This window comes from Parambassis ranga, chromosome 21 (genome assembly GCF_900634625.1).
Source record: "Parambassis ranga chromosome 21, fParRan2.1, whole genome shotgun sequence".
Classification (NCBI taxonomy): domain Eukaryota; kingdom Metazoa; phylum Chordata; class Actinopteri; family Ambassidae; genus Parambassis; species Parambassis ranga.
In genome coordinates, this window is record NC_041041.1 from 14,345,063 (window position 1) to 14,366,620 (window position 21,558).

Sequence of the window (21,558 nt, forward strand, 5' to 3'; positions counted from 1 at the left end):
GCTGTGGGCATGAACTACTTTGACCGCTTTGCTTTCGTCTGCTCCATGCTGTCCAATCAGATACGGCTAAAGCGAGACACCGCCAAGATCAGATTGTGAGACGCGCTGCTGTAGCAAGGCTAGCAGAGAGTGGATAGAAAAGGCTAGCTAACGTTTTGCTAACTTGTGAAGTGCACAGGTAAGCAGCATTTACTGACTTGTGGCTCGATACTGGGCTGTCACAAATGAAAGCTCTTGACTTTAGAAACGTGTTTTGCCAGCTTTTTATGTTTTATCAGACTTGAAAATTGAATGCTAGCAGACTCAAAGGTGTCCACGGAAAACTTGCAGCTCATACTGGCAGTGTCGCCGATGACAGCTGTGGGTTAGCTTCTCCGCTACAACATTAGCTAGCATAACACCAGTGGGCTAACAAAGCCTGAACGTCCTACTTTTCCGTCACAGCGAGTTAGCTTGTTAATAAAAAACAACCGACTGTTAACTAGAAGTTGTCGAAGTACTTTATACATGTAGGTTAACGTAACTTCTACCAAATTCACAACTTATCGTTTGCAGCCAACGGCAACGGAGTCAACGACAGGGCTAAATTAACGGTCCACGGTGATCATGATCGAACTGGTTATATTAAACTCTGCTGTGCGACCGCACAGAGCTTTAAGGCAGTTGTTTAATATCTTAAAATTATATTTTGATTTTCAACAATTCATTCAAACAGTGCAATTACAATGTGCATTTCACCATTTAGTTAACCAACTAAAGGCAGGTAACATTTTATTTACTAAAATTAATTCACAACAAGTAGTTCTATAAGTAAAGTTGGAAACAAAAATACCTTTTGGCGAACAGACTCCTCGTTATTATTAACTGTGTTTATTGCTAATAGATGAAGAGGTAACAAGTATCTGACAACTAAGTAAACATGATTAACTTAGAGGCTTCATATAAATAATGTAATTACCAGTACTGGGCATTTCAGAATACGTGACAAATTATTTTGGGCATTAAAAATGTCAAAGAACTTTTATGAATAAATAAATAAAAACACATCACATCTAGTTTTGCTGTATGTGTTTACTTTTCCACTGCTTCGTCTTTTACAAAATAATCACTCTTCTTACAGCTGCCATACACGACCGAACCTTGTCGAGGCTTTTATCGCACAAAACACAAACTTCTGAATAAAACAATTCAGGAGTTAAATACTTGAAGCCTAAAAATATATAATTGCTTATATATAACTATAAAATTATTGAAAAGTAGACCGACATAGCTTAGTTTGTTTCCTGTTTAGTGGGGATTTAGACCTCCTCTTCCTCCATTCTCAAATGCCAACAACAACAGCCGTCGAAGAGACTGGAGAGTGCACTCGTAAGTGCACACAATCACAATATTAACTCCACTCACTGTGCTAAATGCACACTGGTTTCTTAAATGTTAACTCATTCTCAGCTGTAGCTCGAATCTGAATCATGGAACCAACAACTGCTAAATTTAATGTGAACCGTCTCAAAACGTGCATGAGCTAACTAGCAAGCTAATGCCAGCAGGCTGGATGAAACGCTAGCTGTTAGCTGTAACAGTTAGCTAGCTACACTCAACAAAAGATTGTTCCTCGTTATTGGCAAATATTGTGAATGCTATTGCTGCCGCGTGCACCCGGGCTGTCTGTGAACGTATAGTGGTGTCATTTTTGTCACATTTACAGTTTAGTGCTGTTGTGGTAAAGTTAGCATGTTTGCGTGACCTGTAGCAGAAGTTCGACGATGCCTCTCCTCCGGACATACTCGGTACCTGAAGTAGGCCCTGTGCACACTTAGCGTAGTAAAAGTTGGGAGCATCTATAGATGGTTTAATGTGTTTTTGCATACCCGGTATATTTAAAAATGCGCTTCAAGTGTTCAAGTGTGAAATGTGCGTATATCCGTCAACTTGGTCTTGTTTAAAGTACCCTGAAGCTAACATCATTGATGTAGTTAGCTTTGTACAGTGTGCTCGTAGTAAGCAGTACAAATGGGCCTTACTTTAGAAATAAGTTTAAATATGAATCCAGAAACAAATTCAGATATTTTTACTCTTGGGGTTATTATTGGAAAATATTATGTTTAAAAAAAGCTGCAAACTCACCAGTCATTATTTACTTGTTTTATTTATTTTTTTAACTTTCTGTTTTTTTAGGGGTCTGAATATTGATTGACAGAGGAAAACCTTTTTAACCCGAAGCCTAACTCCTGTCGGTCCTTTGGGATCATGGCTAAAGATGCAAGTATCAATTCAAACTGATTCACTAGACATGTTTCCTTATGCATGTGCCACTGTGTGGGCTCTGGTGCTGTGATATCTGATGCAGCATTGTTTTGCCTGTTAAGCTTTCATCTTCTTTACTCTTGTAACACTTCAGTTTTGTAGCTTGTGTGCTGTGTATTAACCCTTTGTCCTTCACAGGCTGGTCTGATTGAAACAAATGGAGAGCTGAAGGTTTTCATCGATCAGAATCTGAGCCCTAGTAAAGGTAGAAACTACTAATAGTTTCAATGCTTACAGAAACATTTCATATGTTGTCATGATTTTTGGCAGTCCTTTCCACCTAGTACGTTTTTCTCAAGGTACTGGCCTGTGTGTTCGTAGGTGGACAATAGGGGGCAATGAAGTTTCAGCAAACAGCTTTTCTCATCACTGATCTTCTCTCTCGTCTGTTAGGTGTCCTGTCCTTGGTTACAGTCCAGCCTACAGCTGCCCCTGTGGCCAAACAGCTACTACCCAAAACCCTTGGGCCATCCAATGTGAACGTTACTGCTCACATGCAACATGTGCCACACATGGTGAGTGAACAGCCACATAATATCATGTTTATGTACCATGTGAATCTTTCAGTAGTTTTATCAAAGCACACCAGCAGATGCAGTCGCACATAATTCTGCTTGCTGTTTTTCTCCGCTTTGTCTTACTGTTGTGTAAGCCCCTCAATTATCATTGTGAGGTGACCGGGCGGAGGGTAGGTGCAGGCAGTTGATCCTAAGCTTATCAACTCTCCAGTCAGCAGGATTACACCCATCATCCCATTATATACAAGGAATGTATACATAACGGAAATCAGCTTAGATATCACCTTAGTGAAGGAATAGATCACCTAGCTCTGAGAGGCCTCATGCCAATTTCGAGCAGCATCTTCAGCCACACTGTGACAAATAATGTACATGACGTGCCCCCCCCATCTCTTTAAACTACTTTTACAGCACAAATAGGTTTCATCTTGTTTAATACAAAGGAAGAGTAAATTTATTTTATTACTTGACGTAAAAAGGTGATAAACAAAATTCAAAGGTCAGTGTTGATTGATTGATGATTACATAGCTCAACATAAGATATTCTTCCTTAGGAGACTGAAGTGAACCCCATCTTGAATGTTCGTGTAATGTTATCTAATCCCTGCAGTTACCATAATACAGTTTTAGTATCCAGATTACTTCCAGTGCTGAGTATTAATATTGTCCTTCCCTGTACAGGTGATTGGAACACCCCAGAGGCCTACAGTATCAAATGCCATTTTGGTAAATAGTCCACATACACCCAGTTCACAGTTCCTCACTCAGAGTCAACCAGCTGATGCCTCCCCCTGGTCATCAGGGTGAGTTTTCAAAAAGCCTACGTTTATAAGATTCAAAGTAGTTAATGTGCTCGTTACTGTAGTGACGTGGAGTTCTGTTCTGTCTACAGAAAGCGTGGAAAAAAGGGGGAAAAAAATGGAAAGGGCTTGAGGCATTTCTCCATGAAAGTGTGCGAGAAGGTGCAGAAAAAAGGAGTGACCACCTACAATGAAGTAGCAGACGAGCTGGTGGCGGAATTCAGCTCTTCAGACAACCACATGTCACCGAATGACTCTGTGAGCACTGCAATTTGTTTGATGTTTATATGTAGATGTAGACTATACAGACTCTTGCAGAGATGTTGCTAACATTTGGATCATCCATTTTAGCACGTGTATGACCAGAAGAACATTCGGCGGCGTGTTTACGATGCACTTAATGTACTCATGGCCATGAACATCATCTCTAAAGAAAAAAAGGAAATCAAATGGATCGGCCTGCCCACAAACTCAGCACAGGAGTGCCAAAACCTGGAGGTACAGACGCCGTATGAAGAGCATCCTCACATGAATGTGCTGTGGGTTTGGCCTGGCTTTTAGCCTGAAACATCATTCTTTTCTTTGAACTGCAGGTGGAGAGACAAAGGCGGCTGGAGAGAATTAAGCAGAAACAGTCACAGCTTCAGGAGCTCATACTGCAGGTGGGAATGAACCAAGGGCTTGAACCTGTTTAGTCTCTGAGGACGCTAATATGTGCCTCCTCAAATGTAACTATGCATCAAGGCACCACAATACTGTGAAGCTGGGAAAGACCATTAGTATGAAGTAGCTTAAAAATGGCTGTTTAATTTTCCGTGGTTAAATGTGGACTGTTACGCTGCTTTTATCTGTGCTGAGATGTAAACACGTTGCTTCTCTTGTGTCACCTAAAAGTGTGCTGATCAGATTGAAACATATGTCAGTTGTGTTTACCTCTTGACTCCTTGTCTTACAGCAAATAGCTTTTAAGAACCTGGTTCAGAGGAACAGGCAGACAGAGCAGCAGGCCGGCAGACCACCACCTTCTAACTCCATCATCCACCTACCTTTCATTATCGTGAACACCAGCAAGAAAACCGTCATCGACTGCAGCATCTCCAATGACAAGTATGTAATGATCATCTGTTGCACTAAAAGTGTTCAGGCTGTCTCTCCAGGGAGACCTTAACACTGCTGCTCAGTAAGTGTTCCAGAAATAGTTTAAGTAACAAATGAGAGAACAATGCCCAGCTCAGCTCCAAACAGCAAAAATAAATGACATTAATTTTTTACTCTTCAGGTCATGTGGCATGTGGCATCACTTGCTCACTCACATTGATCCTGGTGCTGTATGAAGTCTTAAGATGAAAACAAGCAAAAAGCAAACACTGATTATGTTAATAAATAATAATTATGTGATCTTAACTTGGGGAAAATGGCAGCATCTTTAGGCAGCACTTGGTTTTGATTATTGGAGAACTAACCTGTCCCTGTGTCTTGTTTTTCCCTCACATCTCTAGGTTTGAGTATTTGTTTAACTTTGACAGCATGTTTGAGATCCACGACGACATTGAGGTGCTTAAACGAATGGGCATGGCCTGTGGCTTGGAGGTGGGGAAGTGTTCTCCAGAGGATCTGAAGGTTGCGCGTAGTTTGGTGCCCAAAGCTCTGGAGCCTTATGTTATTGGTAAGTGCGAGATAAGACTGTTGGTGTGCACCAAATGCTTCACAGCAAGCAAATTTTAAAGCTTTCTTAGGGGATGAGCGAAGGACAATTAACAGTGTAAAAGAAGCAGCAGCCACATCAAAGAGCTAACAATGATGAAGAGCCACTGACCAACTAGCATGTAGGGTCTGCTCAATTTTTGGAACTCATCTTTCAAAAAAGGAAACCAAATTTGGCACATCTTGTTCATGACAGATTTGTTAGTCTTCAGTTTCATCCTTCAAGTTGTTGGGACCCATTGTCTTTGGTTTTTGGATTATGCTCAAGATGAAGATTGAAAATAAATATGCTTTATGTGCATCTGGTTGATCCTATATTTTCCAAGCTTTTGTTCTACCAACTACACCTCTGCGAAGTTTGCACTTAGCATGGAACTGATGGGTGTTGACTACATGGGACATATTTTAATATTTGCACGTAGATACCTTAAATACCTGTTACGATATTTATTCAAAAGCTAATGGAAAAGCAACTGGTATATCTTGGAAACAAGGTCCACAGGAAAAAAAAACTTCAGTATCTTGGCTTGCAAACTGAGTAGTGTAGAACCTCAACAGCCTAGCATCTGATAAATTTGTCATGGACCAGCCTCATCATTATTTGGGGCATTATTTTAAGGTAAAAATACTGCATCACCCAAAGATCTGCAGGTGAAAGAACTGAAATGTCATGTCTTTAATCCAGCAATAATATGACGTATTATGTATTCTTTACAGAAATGGCCAAAGGTCCCATCAGTAACGTCTACATCACTGGAGGATCTTCTGCAAATGGAGCCCGTTACCCTGCAAGCAGGTGAGTGGTAGAACCCTCCCCCCTTCTGTTTCATTTCGTCCTCCTTTGTTCTCTAACCACATGCGTCTCTGCTGCAGTGATGGTTGCACTGATGGCACCATGGCCTCCAGTTCAAATGACTCTCACTACAGCGGGTCTCGTGTGGAGACTCCAGTGTCTTACATGGGGGATGATGACGACGAGGATGAGTATGACGAGAATGATGATGAAGACTAACCTACCTACGCCTCGGCACTCCCAGCAAGCACAGTCCTTCAAACCACTGTCACAGTGGACACCTAGTCCACTCTCGTGTGTGCTTCTTTAACCCCCCCCCTTCCCCCCCGTTACCCATGCCTGTATTTCTGTCTGGCTCTCTCAGGGGTGTAGATGAATATTGAAAGAACAGAGGTGTTAATTTTTGCACCTGTCTTTTTTTTCTGCTCCTGAATCACATGCACCTGCACCACAGGTCAGTGGGAGGTGTCGTCCAAGGGAACTTTAGTCTCTGGCCCTGCCACCTGAAGTCTATGTATGTCTGTTCCACTTCTCGATAAGCCATCCCTCTGAAAACACTCTGTAACTGCTGTTGGAGAATGTATAATGTGCTTGTTTGAATAGTTATTTTGCAATTAATATGTTGCAGTTATGATGATCACAATGTTCCAAGATGGCCAAAGTGTCTGCTGACATGCCGTGTTAGCGCAACACTGTGGATTCTTAATGGCCTAATACTGTTGCCATGACAACCTAGGATGGGGCTCCATCAGATGTGTTGATACTTTGTTGTTTTGTGGTCTGGACAATTGTTTGAAATAGTTTCTCATCCCCCATTGTGTTGGGCTGGCTTCCTTCTGTTCGTAGGCAGCTGCTTTTCCTGATCTTGTTTGCTAGTTATGTTGTTTATGTTCTTTCTTTTGTATTCTGGAGTTGATGAATTCTCCATCACCTCCCTGTAAACGCCTTGGTAGAGTTTACAAAATAATGGCAATGGCAAGGTAAAGACTTTCACAACCCAGGCTCCTGATAGGTAAATAAGCTTTGTTTGTTAATTACGTATATACATCCTACGATTGTAGCTTATAGTATCCTTTTAGAGGCCAGTGGTAACAATAGACCTTCAAAAATTGATGTAACAAAATGTGTGGTTGTATAGGTCTTTATGTATTCCCTTCGAAGGTCTCCCTTTTAAAACTGAGCAACATGTGTACTGACTCTTCCAAAATACCTTTTTCTGTAATCTAATATAAGTTTGGAAAATAAATATAGATTGTTTTAATAAGTTTGTACTGACATTTTCTCTGCGTTTGTTGCAGGATTACAAAAAAAGTGGACCAACAGACAACACCCCTTCTACTTGTAATAAAACCTGTTGGTTTGAGGCTCCTTTAAAAATGTGGATGTGAAGTGGCTTCTATACATATGCATGTTTAGGGAGGTGTCTATTTGTCACAAGAAAAGCCACTGCTGCAGATGGCACAGACATGAAGATGATGTCTGAGGTGAGACTGGTAGATTGCATGCTTGTACTTGCGTTACGCAGCTTTAGTTCCAGTTCTGTGGGCAGTTAATTTTATGGCTCTACAGAGCAGATCTTGACACTGAGGATGGAGCCTATTTGGCCAAAGGTTTTTGACATGTAGAACTGAGTTGAGCCAAGGAAGCACATGCTGTGAGTCCTGGAAAATGTAGCTTACAGTTTTTTAATGTGTGATATTACAGCTGAATGATGGAGGCACATTGTTTTTAACATCTTAAATAGCAATAGGGTGCTCCTGCCTGTGTGCTTCTCTTGATCTGGAACAACGCAGAGAAATTTCTAGTTTGCTAAGCACTGATGTGGATGTTTTTAACAAACCAAAGTGCAAAATGATAGCTGTATAGTTCTGACTCATGTGAGTTTTGGCCTGGTGTCTTAGAAATCACTTCCTGTTTTTGCTTAGTTGAGATGTTTCTGGTCAGCACTATGCTCACGTTTCTCTTAAAGTGCACTGAGGACTTAACAGGAGAGTTTAGGTCCATGTTATTTGTTTGAATAAACTGCACTAACAGGCAGTTGCTTCAGATTTCATCATAATGTAACCTGATCTGCCAAGAAGGAACATAATTAACAGTTGTTTATTTTACTATTACGTTTACATGCTAAGGGATGCTGCCTACTTCTGTTTGTTATATTTAGTTAGCTCCTGTGAGGGGGGGGGGCGACCCGACCAACCCTTCTGCACCAGCTCTGTTGTAAAATGCTGCTGCTATAGACATATGGTCGGAAAGCATGTCATTGGATGTACATGCATCTTAGTGCAGGAGGAGTCATGTTTTTTCAATAAAAAATACCATTGAGGATACCTAAAAACAGCTTCTTGGCCCAGACTGTTTTTGCATATGGGTGACTTATAATGTATGATCTATCATATAAACATGATTACTTAATTAAACTGGATCTATAGCAACAACCTGCAGGTGTACGGACTGGTGATATTCCTGCACAGTGTATGCTGCTTGTTGTTCTGTTCCAGCATGTGCTCGCACACTTTGTCTGGGGCAATGGGGTTTTAATGGATTACCGAAAGGTGTTGACTCAGGTGTAGGTGTGTGGGAGAGTGAGAGGGAGAGAGAGAGAGAGTGTGTGTGAATGAGAGTGGTACAGCGCTCAAAGTGTGCTGGGATCTTGTTCAGGCACCAGTCTCGAGGTCCTGTTCCTCTCTCCTGCTCCCTCTGTCGCTGCTCGCTGTGATCTGTCTCCTGTTGTCTCACTCTTGCTTTATCATTTTTTTGTACTCTCCACATTAGTCATCCTCTGCTTCGGTTCTTCTCTTTTGCAATGTCTTTTCTTTGCGTTGCCTAACAGTCACCCACTCTCAACATGGATATTGGAGGACTGACCACTGTAGTAGCAAATTCTGCTTACATCAACGCCCGTGGAAGTATCGATGGCTCTAATGCAGCAGCAGCTCGGGATAAGAAGTACCACTCTCGCCTCAAACTGCCCCACATCACTGTGTGTGAGGGCCTGATTGACACCCTAGACTTGGCCTTTGACACAGTCTGTGTACAACAACCCATTGGCAAACGCCTCTTTAGGGAATTCCTGGATGCAAATAAAGAGTATCATGGAGCCTGTCGCTTGTGGAAAGACATTGAGGACTATGACCTGGCAGAGGACTCTGACAGGGGAAAGAAATCCTCAAAGATTGTCCAGCGCTACATGGATCCCTCGGCCAAACACTACTGCCCGTACCTGTCGGAAGACATCATAGCCAAGGTGAAGGAAGGCCTGGAAGCTGCTGGGGATGACTTGTTTGCTGCAGCGTTGACTGCCACGCTGAACTACCTGCGGGAGGCCCCCTACACTTTCTTCCTGGAAAGCATGTACCTTAAGAGGTACCTGCAGTGGAAATGGCTTGAGATGCAGCCCATGGACGCAGACTGGTTCCTGGACTTCCGTGTGCTGGGGAAAGGTGGGTTTGGGGAGGTGTCTGCCTGTCAGATGAAAGCAACGGGAAAACTGTACGCCTGTAAGAAACTGAACAAGAAGAGGCTGAAGAAGAGGAAAGGCTATGAGGTGAGGGGGGAAGACATTATAGCAATACAACAGTGCAGAAATTCTGTTACACTGTAATGAATGTACTGAAAGCTCAGATTGTTCTCCTTAATGTATGTAGCAGTGGTTTTACTTGTTTATATGACACATTGCACTCTCATAGTGATTTTTTTTATTGATTAATAATGCTGGCTTTGTGCTGTAGAGACAGTGCTCTGCACTGAGCTGGCTGCAGTGGCACTAATCATCTTTGTCCCTGCCTCTGTCTCGTTTGGCTTTAGCTTGCTGTATTAAACACAGACACAGGGATAGAGCGATTACTGGGAGCTTTATTGAAAAGCTCCTCTGAAGGGAACTCCTTGGCACAGTTATATCTCGCCCTTGACTTGCCTGAGGTCATTCTTAAAAGTGTATTTGACCCTGTTTTCCAAATAGCACACTTTGCTTGTCTTCCTTTTACTTCACTTGTTTTTGTCTCTTTTAAAATGTCACTCATGCGTAGATGTTTTTTTGTTTGTTTCTAATTTTCCCCTGTAGGGGGCGATTGTGGAGAAGAGAATTCTCGAGAAGGTTCACAGCCGCTTCATTGTGTCGCTGGCGTACGCCTTCCAGACAAAGGAAGAGCTTTGTCTGGTCATGACCATCATGAATGGAGGAGACCTCAAGTAACTTCACATTCTGAAAACACCAACATGAACATTCAGCTCACTGAGATGCACGTAGCACATGCACCCCAACACAATCCCTTATTGTTATGTTGCTGCTTTAGTTTGGAAATAAGTGATGCATTTCCTCTTCATACAGAGTCTATAGTGCAGTTATTATGGGATGCAAATCATAATCACTCACTCATAGTGCCTCAGTAACATATGCCATGTCAGTTTATGCCAAATTAAATATACTTTTATTTTGGGCATGAAAATAACACTGACTTGCTTCATTAAGTTCAAACCTTTTAACTCTTTAGATGAACTTTGCACACACATACAACAGGTTGTTTGTCTATCATACCTCAAACGTGTACAGCTTATTATGCTTTCTACACAATGGAGCCACAGTTCCTGTGTTTGCCGTTTGCCTGTAGGTACCACGTCTACTTGGTGGATGAGAACAACCCGGGCTTCGATGAGCCCAGAGCCTGTTTCTACATCGCTCAGATCATCCAGGGCTTGGAGCATCTCCACCAAAACAGAATAATCTACAGAGATCTCAAACCTGAAAATGTGCTGCTTGATAATGACGGTAATAACCCTCATTCTAATACAGCTGAATGCATTTTTTATTTTTTTTCATGGGTAATTAAGATATTTCCATTGAAACAGGGAATGTGCGTATATCTGACTTGGGTCTTGCTGTGGAGCTGAAAGAAGGCAAAACGATGACCAAAGGCTATGCCGGGACACCAGGTATCTACTGAGAAAACAGCAGTAGTGCAGATGACAATAAGTGCAGCTATAAAAAACATGTTTTTCTGTCCTACACCTCTTTTGTAAATTGTGTCTAATTGCCCCATCTTGTTTCCTGCAGGGTACATGGCACCAGAGATGCTGAAAGGAGAAAAATATGACACCTCAGTCGACTACTTCACCTTGGGTGTGACTTTGTATGAATTCATGGCTGCTAAGAATCCATTTAGAAACAGGGGAGAGAAGGTTTGTTTGTTTATTTGTACCTGTATGCACACAGCATCCTCTGTCAAGTTTATAAAGGTCTAAGAGGTTGTTTTTCTTCTGCTCAGGTTGAACGTGAAGAGATGAAGGAGCGCATGCTGACCCGCACGGTGGACTATCCGGACAACTTCAGTGAGCATGCAAAGTCGCTGTGTGAGGGGCTGTTGGCCAGAGAGGTTGATAAGAGGATGGGTTTTAAGAATGACTGCTGTGATGAGATCAGAGCGCATCCATTTTTTAAGGACATCAACTGGAGGAAACTGAATGGAGGTATCATCTTCTGTCTGCTTGTTTGAGAGATCACTCAACGGTTTGTTGTGATTTTTAATCAGATCTCCTTTTTTCAGGTATTCTGCCTCCTCCTTTTGTTCCTGACCCCAAAGTGGTGTATGCTAAAAGTCTGGATGATGTCGGGGCTTTCTCCTCGGTTAAGGGGGTGGCCTTGGAGGACCCTGATAAGACCTTTTTCGATGATTTTGCTTCTGGCAACATCCCCATCCCTTGGCAAGAGGAGATGATCGACATGGGCATCTATGGAGAGCTCAATGTTTGGGGCCCTGAAGGGAGCCTGCCCAACGATCTCCGCAGGGAGTCCATACTAGAGCAGCCAAAGTCCTCCACATGCTGCATATCGTGAAAACACCATGTATAGACTTGGTAATGCGGCATGAAGACTCAAACACTCAGGACCGACACACGTCTCATTTGAACTTTTTGACCACAGAATAAAGCAGTTAATAATAAAAAACCCCAAAGTACCATGAGCAGGGATAAGGGGGAGTCTGGAGTGGACTTCAGTATAGATTAATGTGATGAAAAATCCAAACATTATTATCCTTTGTGTTTCCTTCAGTCTCCCCTCAATCACTCCTAATGTTTGTTCATGCATGCTGAATCAGTGCAACTCTCTTAGACGTAGACTGTTAGCGTGCTTTCGTTGGTGCTAAGTAACAGTCACATGTTAAAGACACTGTAGGAGTGTTGCGATACAGCAGCAATCAATCAGTATCATGTTAAAAATACACATAATATCTATGTAATGTGTATTTCCAATCATTCAGCCCCCCTCAAATCATTTCAAGTTTTCAAATCATTCTTGTTTTCTTGGGGTAATTCTCTTTAACACGCCATAAAATGGTAAGAAAGAAGTTGTAACCCAGCTTGTAGCACAGCGTAGTTTGTAGCTACTTACTGCCAAATGAAATCACCTTGCCCCTGCCATAAAATGGCAGAAAAAGAAGACGATAACCAGCTAGCTACTAAGCATAAATATTATGTGGAATAAACATTATGTTATAAGAGAATTACAGACATTGCTACACCTGCACTCAGAAATATGAATTTGCCAGCTGGCTACTTACTACCAATTCCACCAGCTTATTCTCCACTTTCTCCTCCATTATCCTGCTGATGTCCGTCACTTGTTACTTTCCCAGCCCTTAAGCAAGAAATGTTATCCCACATAAGATCTTAGTTACGTCATTAAAGCACAATTATAATGACTGTTGGACATTTAATCGTTGTCAAAGTTATGGAAATCACTGATAGTGACATTTTCCCCAGACTTTCTGTAGATATTATGATCATGATAATTGTGTAGTGAAAATCTGATGTTGTGGCACCCCTACATATATGCTCCCATAGAGTGTATGCCATTTAATGGAAAGTGCTTTTATTGTCTTTCTTTGTAGTTTTTAATTTTAAAGCTGTTAAAATACCAAAAGCTAAAACACCAGAATGCAAAGATTCATGTTTTTGGAAATTATTTTTTCCCCTCTTTTTTATGTAGTGTAGATGATACAGACATGAATATATAGGAGAAGTGTTTACAGCAAATTGATTTATTTTTAAAAACAAATTGTTGAACAAAGTTGAAAAAGTATTGGCAAATAAAATAGCTTATTCAAATGGAAGCTTGAGTCAGGAATTTCATTTCTGCTTATGTCTCAGTCCAGGAATGTCATGTAAGCACATATCAAAACCAGACTTTTCTCTTCTTAGACTAATATCGGAAAGAGGCAAACGACATTTCCTGAGAACTCTGTTCCTGCAGCTGATGTGTCACTCCTTAGCTGTGGCCTTGTATATTCTGACCTCCTGCTGTGGCAGCTCACTGAGTAGTGTGGCGTTAAAGCTGCTCATAAAGCTCTCTGTGAACCTCATGTCTGACTGGAACCGGATTTTGTTGGCCCACAGCAGCGTGGTTCGACTTCCTGGTCGGCAAAAGTGATGCATAGTTTTCAGCAGGTCCGCAAGGCACTCGTGGTGATAGACTACATCAGCAGCAAAGACATAATCGTAGTGGTAGGATGGGGAGGGGAAGTCTCGCTCCAGGTCCTGACCCCAAGAGAGGGCTGCCACCTGAGGCGTGTAGCGGGAGCGGCCCTTGGTGTTTCGCAGAAGGTTGAAGGTCAGATTAGGCATAATGTCAGGTAGGTCAGTAGCTGTCACCCAGGCACCTGTGAAAAGTAGATATTAACCCCAAAGCTGCCAAAGGTGAGATAGATAATGACCTGTGAGGGTCAGCAGCTGTCTAAACATAAAGAACAGGCTGTAAACATGTTTGTTCCAGAGCCAGAGCTGGGTATTTTAACATTGAGGTCTATGGGGATTGACTTGCTTTTTGAAGCCAAGCTCCTGTGGCTATTAAAGGAAGTTCAGTTTGGGGCACATTGGTTTCCTTTATTCAGCCACAGAGGTGGGTGCTTCATTTTCAGAAATTAAATGTGTCTAACTTTAGCAGTGTCAAATTTACCAAAGGGCAGACTACTAAAAAAAAAGAAAATCCACATACCAAGCAGACTGGCCACTATAGAGAGTAATCCAGTCCCAGCTCCAATCTCCAGCACGGCTTTGTCCATCAGATTCATTTGATGCTGGTTGTTCTCCAGGAACTGGCACAAAGCTATCGCCTGCAAGGACAAAACTCTCGTTATCCCAGTTACAACGTGGGAGGCTGTGTTCACGGCAGGTCATACCCCTGGCCAGATCAGAGCGCCGTATGCATCCATAGACTCTCGGATGCTGATGTTGTGCCCGGCGAAATAAAAAGACTCCTTCCCCAGCGCGTAGTAGACACTGGGCTCCCAGACGTTCCTCCTGTCCAGAGCCTCTCCAGCCATCACCTTCTGGTCTGAGAGAGCTGCACAGGAGAGTGCGCCATTAGACTGTGCTGAAGTATCGATCATTAGGTTTCTAAGGTTTGAATCCAAAGTTACCTTCTTCTGTCCCCTGCTCCCTCTGCAGTTTTCCATCCTGCTTGTTGTCATCCACTTCCATTTTCTTCTCAGGAGGCTCCTGTCGGCTGACAGGCTGGATGACCACAGACGATCTCTGCTTTGGCACTAAATGTTGTAGAGCTGTTTTGTAACTTTTGCATCATGACAGACATAATAAACATTTAAAGATCAATAAATGAGTGGTCAAAGGAAGCTATTAGTTTTCTAGCTCCTATTATAGATTAAAGTAAACAACAGGGACCTGTTCTCTCCATAACAACTGATCTTTCACTTGTGTGAATGTGAGAGCTAATTCTTTCTTATTAAACCTCTGCTGTTGTTCAGCCACACTTTACGTTTCACAAAATCTTCTACAGTAGCTCTTGGATCATAAAGAGTTAACAAGCAGTACAACATACTCTTAACATTTGAAAAATGTCAGTTTTGCAGTTGCTGCAGTTTACAATGCTCGGCTGTAGGATCTCTGTCTGAGAATTTTCTTTTATTTTTAGAGTGCTTGTAAATGATTTGTGTGTTTGTGGCTTCTGGTAAGCTCAGTAAAATTTGGACTGGATTTAGTCCACTTGTCTCTGGCTGACATTGGACTCGGAAACACAGCTGGTTATACCTGGAGGTCAACAAACTGCAGGCAGACATACAAACCGGGCGATGCTTCAAAATCAGATTCCACACAAATTTCAATACAGTTATGAAAGATACAGTTTATAAATAATAATTAGCATTTAGGTTTCTAACTTCTCTTGTTCACAGAAACAAATTTATATAAAATTGGACATCAGAAAGAGGAAAACCTACCTGGAAGCAGCGACCTCCTGTTTCTGTTTTGTGCTGTGTGTGCGTGTGTGTACCTCTCTCTGCTGTGTTCTCATGTTTATAGGAGCTGTATCTTTTGTGACACACCCCTGAGTGAAGCAGGGGTCTCTGACAGAGAAACGGAGGCACAGGCAGAGATCCTGACCCCTCCCTGCTTGTTGACATCAATTTCTGATTCACAATTTGTGTTGAACACTACAGCATCCTCAACATTCATTCCCCAATGAAATAATTTTTTAAATTCATTATTCTTTATTCTAGTCTCACACCAACCAGATATCTGGCTCTGAAAATCTCAAAAACAAAATCTGCCTGGATTGCAGCTTTATGTGGATCCTGTGAGGGTTGATGTGTGTGAGTTGAACTGGATGGATCCCACCTGGCATGATATTTATTATTCAATCAGCAGGAGAGCAGATGAACTGAGTGCCCTGCAGGCCTGACCTGGAAACCTTGACACTTCCCCCTTAATTCCTTCATTAAGCATTTATCCTACCCCCTCTTCATCCCCTTCACATGTGCCATGTATTATCCTGCAAGGTGTTCTTTCATACTGCAACATCCTTACCAGACTGAGCAATAACCTTCAGTCTGTGTGTGCAGATGGAAGCTAATAATGTGTAATCTAGCACTGCTGCACTTCACAGATTAAATAATCCCAGTGAATTCAGGGAGTTAAAATATTGCTGCAGACATAAATAAATTCTCAAATAACTAAATATTTCCCATAAATTGAACTGTCTCTTGGGACTCTTTGACTCATAGCAGTTAGGATTTATAGAATATCTATATATATGTATGTGCTTTGTCTGTTAGCCATATATATAACACATTTTAAAAGGAGAAAGACTTTCCGATGATCCATGAAAGCTTAAAATTGTGATACCTTAACAAAAAGAAAACAGCGCTAAATTATGGTAAATGTCTCAAGAAAAACAAAACAATGCAACTAAGAGGGAATCACTGGATAAGTAGTGTGAAGAACTGTTTGTGGAGGCTGTAGTAATGTACTTATTTAAATATCTAAAGCATTTGGAGCTTCCCACTTTTACCCCCTAAACTGGCGACACGGTGGCACTTAAATTTATGTAAATTCTGTTATTATTAAGTCATGGACAAATGGATGGATGATAAAAGAAATTACTTTTTTTGCTTATTCGTTTTGTGTGATGTAGAACTGTGTGTTAGACTGCTCACAGACAGATCTTCACGAGTGTGCTGGTCATTATATTTCAGTGAAAATAAGCCCACACTGACTGAAATAGGAAGAGGTTTTGTATATGTGGCGATGTGTCATGTAATTTTGGACAATCGTGAAAGTTTATTAGATCATTTCTAACACAACGGTTAAAAGCGCTGCCGTGTACACAGACAGAAAGAACTCAGGTGAATAAAGTAAACAGATTAGTGCTGGTATGTATCCACTCTATAAAAGACTGTGATGATGTTTAGAAGCTGTTTGCCTGGCCTGCAGAGCAGGGAGTTTAAAATTGACCATGGTTACAGAGGCATGCACTGTACCAAGTGTTTGTAAGCTGTGGGGCTTTAGGTGGGAGGATTCACAGCTTTGGTGCATGAGCGCGCACACACACACACACACACACACACACACACACACACACACACACACACACACTTAGTGGAGCAGCAGCTGGTTGTCCTGCATGAAACTAGAAAATGACTCGAACTGACAGATGATGAGCAGCAACACTGAGTCACTATCATCTAAACAGCAACACTAATAATCAGTGGAGGTATTAGGGGGATTTCCATCGCAACAAACCAGCATCACCTCCACAGCAGGAGCCCATTCACTACTGATGAAATTCAGTGTACATACACAGAACACACCAGGCCCGGTAATGTCCTGAGTCTAAAAATATGCAAAGCTATAGCAGATAGTTTTCCTGTAATAGACTGGAGATGCACATACACCTGTGATCTCTTAACTCCAGGACAAGTCGCTTTTCCTGGTGGGGGAACAATAGAGGGTCTCTCATGTGCACATGATTGCATTTCTCAAACAATAGCTGATGTAAGACTATAATCATTTCAGTATTGATAATTGTGAATGAGAGCCATGAATGTACATGTAGTTGGGAGCATTAGCAGATATAACAGAGGGATAAAGATGGGCCAGTTAACCAATCTGTAATCCTCTCCTCTGTGTCCAAAGGTCAGGAGAAGGATGTGTAGGCCAGTGGAAAATGAGTCACAGTCACACACAGCAACATGTGAGGCGCAGTGGGATTTACAGTAGCGCCACATGTAGCCTCAGTGTGTGTGAATACATCACCTAATGGGCGCTAAGCTCCTGTAATTTTAAAGGGGAGCCTAGGATTGGTATCCAATGGGTGTGGATGCGGCAATGACAGCAGTACATAATCAAATATAGTGTGCAGACAGCGATCATGACATCTGGACATCTGAGAAATGCCTGGATTCCATGAGCCATGTGAGTTGTGGACACACAAACACATTCTATGGTTCTTTCAGGGAAATACAGTATAGTTCCACAGCTCCATCACATATCAGCTCGCAGCCAATAATCTGTTTCTGCTAGAAAAGGTCACTTATGTCAGCATCAGTATACTCACTTCAGAACCATCAGGCTGTTTTCTCCTCTGGTTTGGTTTGTTTGTTGTGTGGAGTCCACAGTGGTGCTGTCAATTCTCTCTTCTTCACAGAAAACACTTTGGGTTCATCATGGGGATTTCACCTAAACTTTGATTTGATTCAAATCTCTTTACAGACATGATCTAGAGTATATTCAGTTTATGCAAAATGTTTCATTCCATTTAAATCTGAGGTCTCATTTTAAGATTAAGATTAAGGGTTACTTTTTTAATCCCAGTGGGAACATTAGGTTGTAGTGGCAGCATATCAAAGAACAATAAATACAATATATGCAAGAAAAAACCCTTATATACACTAACCCTTACATGCACCTAGTAGCAGACAAGGGTCTGATGACGGACATTCTATAGTAACCAGAATTAAAATATTATGTGTCTTTCTTCCTGGAAACACTTACTCAGGCTATGTTATATTTATTGTTATTGTCTTTATTTGTATTCACTAAATTTCATTTTCAGTTCGTTGCACTAACAATGAACCTGATGTATTAATAATGAATTAAATATAACATTTTCTCATACATCCATCGTCCCATGAAAATGTGGTGTAATCCTCCATAACATCAACATTCACAACTAAAATAAGCAACACACAAAGTTAAACAAAACTATGTTCATTTATATCACTTTTCAAATATCAGCACTGCAACCAGACGGGACCTGTGAGCACAACAACTTTCATCACATTCAAAAGCTGCTGAATCCTGACTGGACCATTGTTTTTTTTTTTTAAAAACTCCTGCTCACATCAAACTTTTTGAAAAAAAAAACAGAAAACAAAACAGCAACTGGTGGAGGAATAGAGCTTTTACTTTAAAAGGTGTTTGAGTAATTTTGCAACGATGATTAAATGTAAAAAAAAAGTGAATGTGCCACACACCACTGTACATTCACTAATAGGAGCAGATGAAAGCCTGAGGTTCCCAGCAGGTGAAGTCATTAAACAGTCCGTTTCCTGTAAGGCAGATAAACAGCAGGTCATAAATACAGTTCAGAGTTCAGTAATTAAATGAAATAAACAAACTTAGTTAGAGACAAACAGGCTCTTACCACCAGGCAGCAGTTCCACACAGTTCTCTACATTGGCTGTATGATTGGGCTCCCCTGGCAGCCAATCAGCATAGCTCCAGTGGGATCCATCCAACCAGACAAAGCGGCCGGTCTGACAGGTAATCAGACAGAGCCATCAGTTACATGATTCCCCAGAAACGGCACAGTAAAGCTGTGGATCATTCTCATTGTTTGATTAGTATTATCTTGTGTTTTGTACACACATTCAGATAGCGTAGTCCTCCAACCCAGGTGCGTGTATATGCCCCGTTTTGCCTCAGCATCATCTCCATGAGCACTCTGTGGACGTATTGAGTAGAGATGGCGGCGAGGTGGCCACGGGAGGAGAGCGTCTGACAAAAGATCTACATGGAAACAAAGAGGACAGGGTTAGTGTTCTCCAGTAGAAGAATGGAAGAATAAAGGTTCAGAAGTACCTCAGCGTCTTCAGCCCTCTTTGGTCCTCTGAAGAACTGGTAACACTTCCCATAAAGTTGCACACCAGGACAATTGCGCCATCCTGTGGTCAAGTGATGGCATTACAACATGCTCCATTTTGGTGTTTGAGTTTATTCATCAAAAGCAAATGTAGCCTTAATATTAACAGCATCAAAGCACCCTTTGTATCTTATTATTGCAACACATAACAGTTCCATTTGTCTTTGTTGTAATACAGTAATATTTTCCCACAGCAGCTATATTTAGCATTGCAAACATGAGTTATAGAGAGGACGTGTGACTTGATTTCTCCTTATTTGTTTGGCTGAAAAATATAACGTTGGAGTGTTCAGAAGACGTGTGGTTTGTGACAAATGTGTCCAATATGGGTCCAATATGGTGCTCTGTCATTGTGAGGCGACAGAATCCATCAGAACCTGAGATTACATTCACGTCTGCTATTAGAATGATTGAACTCTGGGCTGAGCGATGATTGAAAAAGATGATCAGTGAGATACAGGAAAGGACTGCTCGCTGAATGTGTGATTCTCCAGAGTCTGTTTCGCCTCTTGGTGAGCAAGCTTCGTAGCTTAGCAGTTTATATTTCAAAAGAGAATTATTTAAAAGATTCTATATATTCTGTTTTCTACAGAACTATTGCATAGTTTTATTTTCTTCTTCTCTTACTGGGAAATGTTACCCAAATACATCAGACAGGTGTTTGATTTGTACTCAGAATTGCAAACTACATCAGTGTTTACAGTAACAGTAGCTGCTGTAGTTTACCTTCAGGTGCTTGTTCTGATGATGCTCTGCTCTCCACAGGGTTTTTATCTCCCTCAATCCAATTTCTTCTTCTTCCCCCCTCAGCACCTTCTTCAAGCTCAAGCTCATTATCTTGACTCAGAAATGTGCCCCTCAACTCTGGCATCTCCTCCATGTCACTCACTTCCTCTTCAAACATGTTGTCATCATCCACTAGCTCGTCATCCACTGGCTCATCCCGGCTTTCGAGTTCTTCCCCAGTGTTAAAGTGCTGTTCTTCTGTCATGGTGCCTGCATCAGTGTCGGCCTCATGTTGCATTTGGTCCTCATCTTTCTCTTGAAGCTCATTTAAAGGAAGCTCCACTTTTACCTCAGATTCCACGTTAAACTCTTGGTCAGATTCGAGCTCTGGCACCATCTCAACCTCTGCTTTCTCAACATCTGGCACTTTAACTTCCTGATCTGCCTGAAACACCCCCTCCATCTCAACCTCTGGCTGTAATTTAACCTCTCCCTCCACCATCTCCCCTGCCTGTGCTTTAACCTCAGGCTCCACTTTGACCTCTAGCTCCACCACACTCTGACTCTGCTTCATGTCCACTGCCTGTTTATTCTTCTCGTCATTCGAACTCAGTCTCAGATGTGGTGCTGGATCCTCCACCTCCACATGACCCTGCACAGGCACTCGGTCTACCACCAGAGGGCGCTGGGTTTTCTCCAGTAAAACAGGATTTGGAGGCTCACCGGGAGGCAGCACTGGCCCTCCCAGAACAACTGCAAATAGACAAATAGATTTTTTTTAATTACACATTTTTGCATTATGTGCACTACAAGCTTAGTTCATATCAGAGAGAAGGCAGAAATCTCCAAAACTCTCTAAATGGATAAGCACCACCACAGGCCACAGAGAAGCCATTTGATTTTCAGGTCAATCGTCCATTTAACATCATTAAGTATAGGAGAAGTGAGAGAGCACATAACTTTCAAAATAAAGTAAAGGAGAAGTTAGACCTGGAAACGTTTCATCACTTACCTGCCAGCATCAGCGAGAGCATTGCCAGTGTTTTCATCTTGACAGCAATCGATTTAACTGTATTCAGGATTATAGTCTGTGGTTTAATGTGCTCATTATTACCTGTTGTTGCTTTTATTCCATTTGTCCCACCAATTTTAATTCTTCCTTCTAAGTAAGTCATAAAAAAGGCTGTCCTCTTACCTTATCTTGTCAAAGTCCACACTTTCTCCTCTCATTTCCTCATTGCGTTTGGGAAAAACACTGGAAATATTTCACCATCATACCTGATA

At 41.7% G+C, this 21,558-nt stretch overlaps 4 protein-coding genes across 6 annotated transcripts; 2 read left to right on the forward strand and 2 right to left on the reverse strand.

Annotated features, from left to right (window-relative positions):
* Positions 1–53: 53 nt before the first annotated feature.
* On the forward strand, positions 54–7,380 carry tfdp1a (transcription factor Dp-1, a). 2 transcript variants are annotated; one of them, XM_028393616.1, is made up of 12 exons: positions 54–178; positions 2,176–2,259; positions 2,443–2,509; positions 2,698–2,819; positions 3,504–3,625; positions 3,715–3,880; positions 3,974–4,120; positions 4,216–4,284; positions 4,578–4,729; positions 5,122–5,288; positions 6,044–6,122; positions 6,200–7,380. In XM_028393616.1, the coding sequence occupies exons 2-12, from the start codon at positions 2,248–2,250 to the stop codon at positions 6,336–6,338; spliced, it is 1,242 nt and encodes a 413-aa protein (XP_028249417.1). In that variant the 5' UTR covers positions 54–178; positions 2,176–2,247; the 3' UTR covers positions 6,339–7,380. The 2 variants fall into 2 exon arrangements, with proteins under 2 accessions (XP_028249417.1, XP_028249416.1); XM_028393615.1 differs by lacking the exon at positions 54–178 and adding an exon at positions 1,294–1,368.
* A 1,360-nt stretch (positions 7,381–8,740) lies between these two features.
* On the forward strand, positions 8,741–12,741 carry LOC114426307 (rhodopsin kinase-like). Its single transcript, XM_028393614.1, has 7 exons — positions 8,741–9,663; positions 10,180–10,307; positions 10,727–10,884; positions 10,965–11,048; positions 11,170–11,294; positions 11,381–11,582; positions 11,660–12,741. The coding sequence occupies exons 1-7, from the start codon at positions 8,965–8,967 to the stop codon at positions 11,947–11,949; spliced, it is 1,686 nt and encodes a 561-aa protein (XP_028249415.1). The 5' UTR covers positions 8,741–8,964; the 3' UTR covers positions 11,950–12,741.
* A 499-nt stretch (positions 12,742–13,240) lies between these two features.
* mettl21cb (methyltransferase 21C, AARS1 lysine b) lies at positions 13,241–15,379 on the reverse strand. The gene is made up of 5 exons (XM_028394081.1): positions 15,347–15,379; positions 14,531–14,656; positions 14,291–14,454; positions 14,107–14,224; positions 13,241–13,771 (listed from the first exon to the last, which is right to left on the reverse strand). The coding sequence occupies exons 2-5, from the start codon at positions 14,589–14,591 to the stop codon at positions 13,374–13,376; spliced, it is 741 nt and encodes a 246-aa protein (XP_028249882.1). The 5' UTR covers positions 14,592–14,656; positions 15,347–15,379; the 3' UTR covers positions 13,241–13,373.
* A 3,156-nt stretch (positions 15,380–18,535) lies between these two features.
* On the reverse strand, positions 18,536–21,458 carry LOC114426581 (proline-, glutamic acid- and leucine-rich protein 1). Of its 2 annotated transcripts, none has more exons than XM_028394088.1 (6): positions 21,389–21,458; positions 20,275–21,027; positions 19,488–19,570; positions 19,275–19,415; positions 19,051–19,162; positions 18,536–18,955 (listed from the first exon to the last, which is right to left on the reverse strand). In XM_028394088.1, exons 1-6 carry the CDS (start codon positions 21,447–21,449, stop codon positions 18,894–18,896), a joined length of 1,212 nt encoding a protein of 403 aa, XP_028249889.1. In that variant the 5' UTR covers positions 21,450–21,458; the 3' UTR covers positions 18,536–18,893. The 2 variants fall into 2 exon arrangements, with proteins under 2 accessions (XP_028249889.1, XP_028249890.1); XM_028394089.1 differs by having other exon boundaries at positions 21,287–21,422.
* Positions 21,459–21,558: the final 100 nt, after the last annotated feature.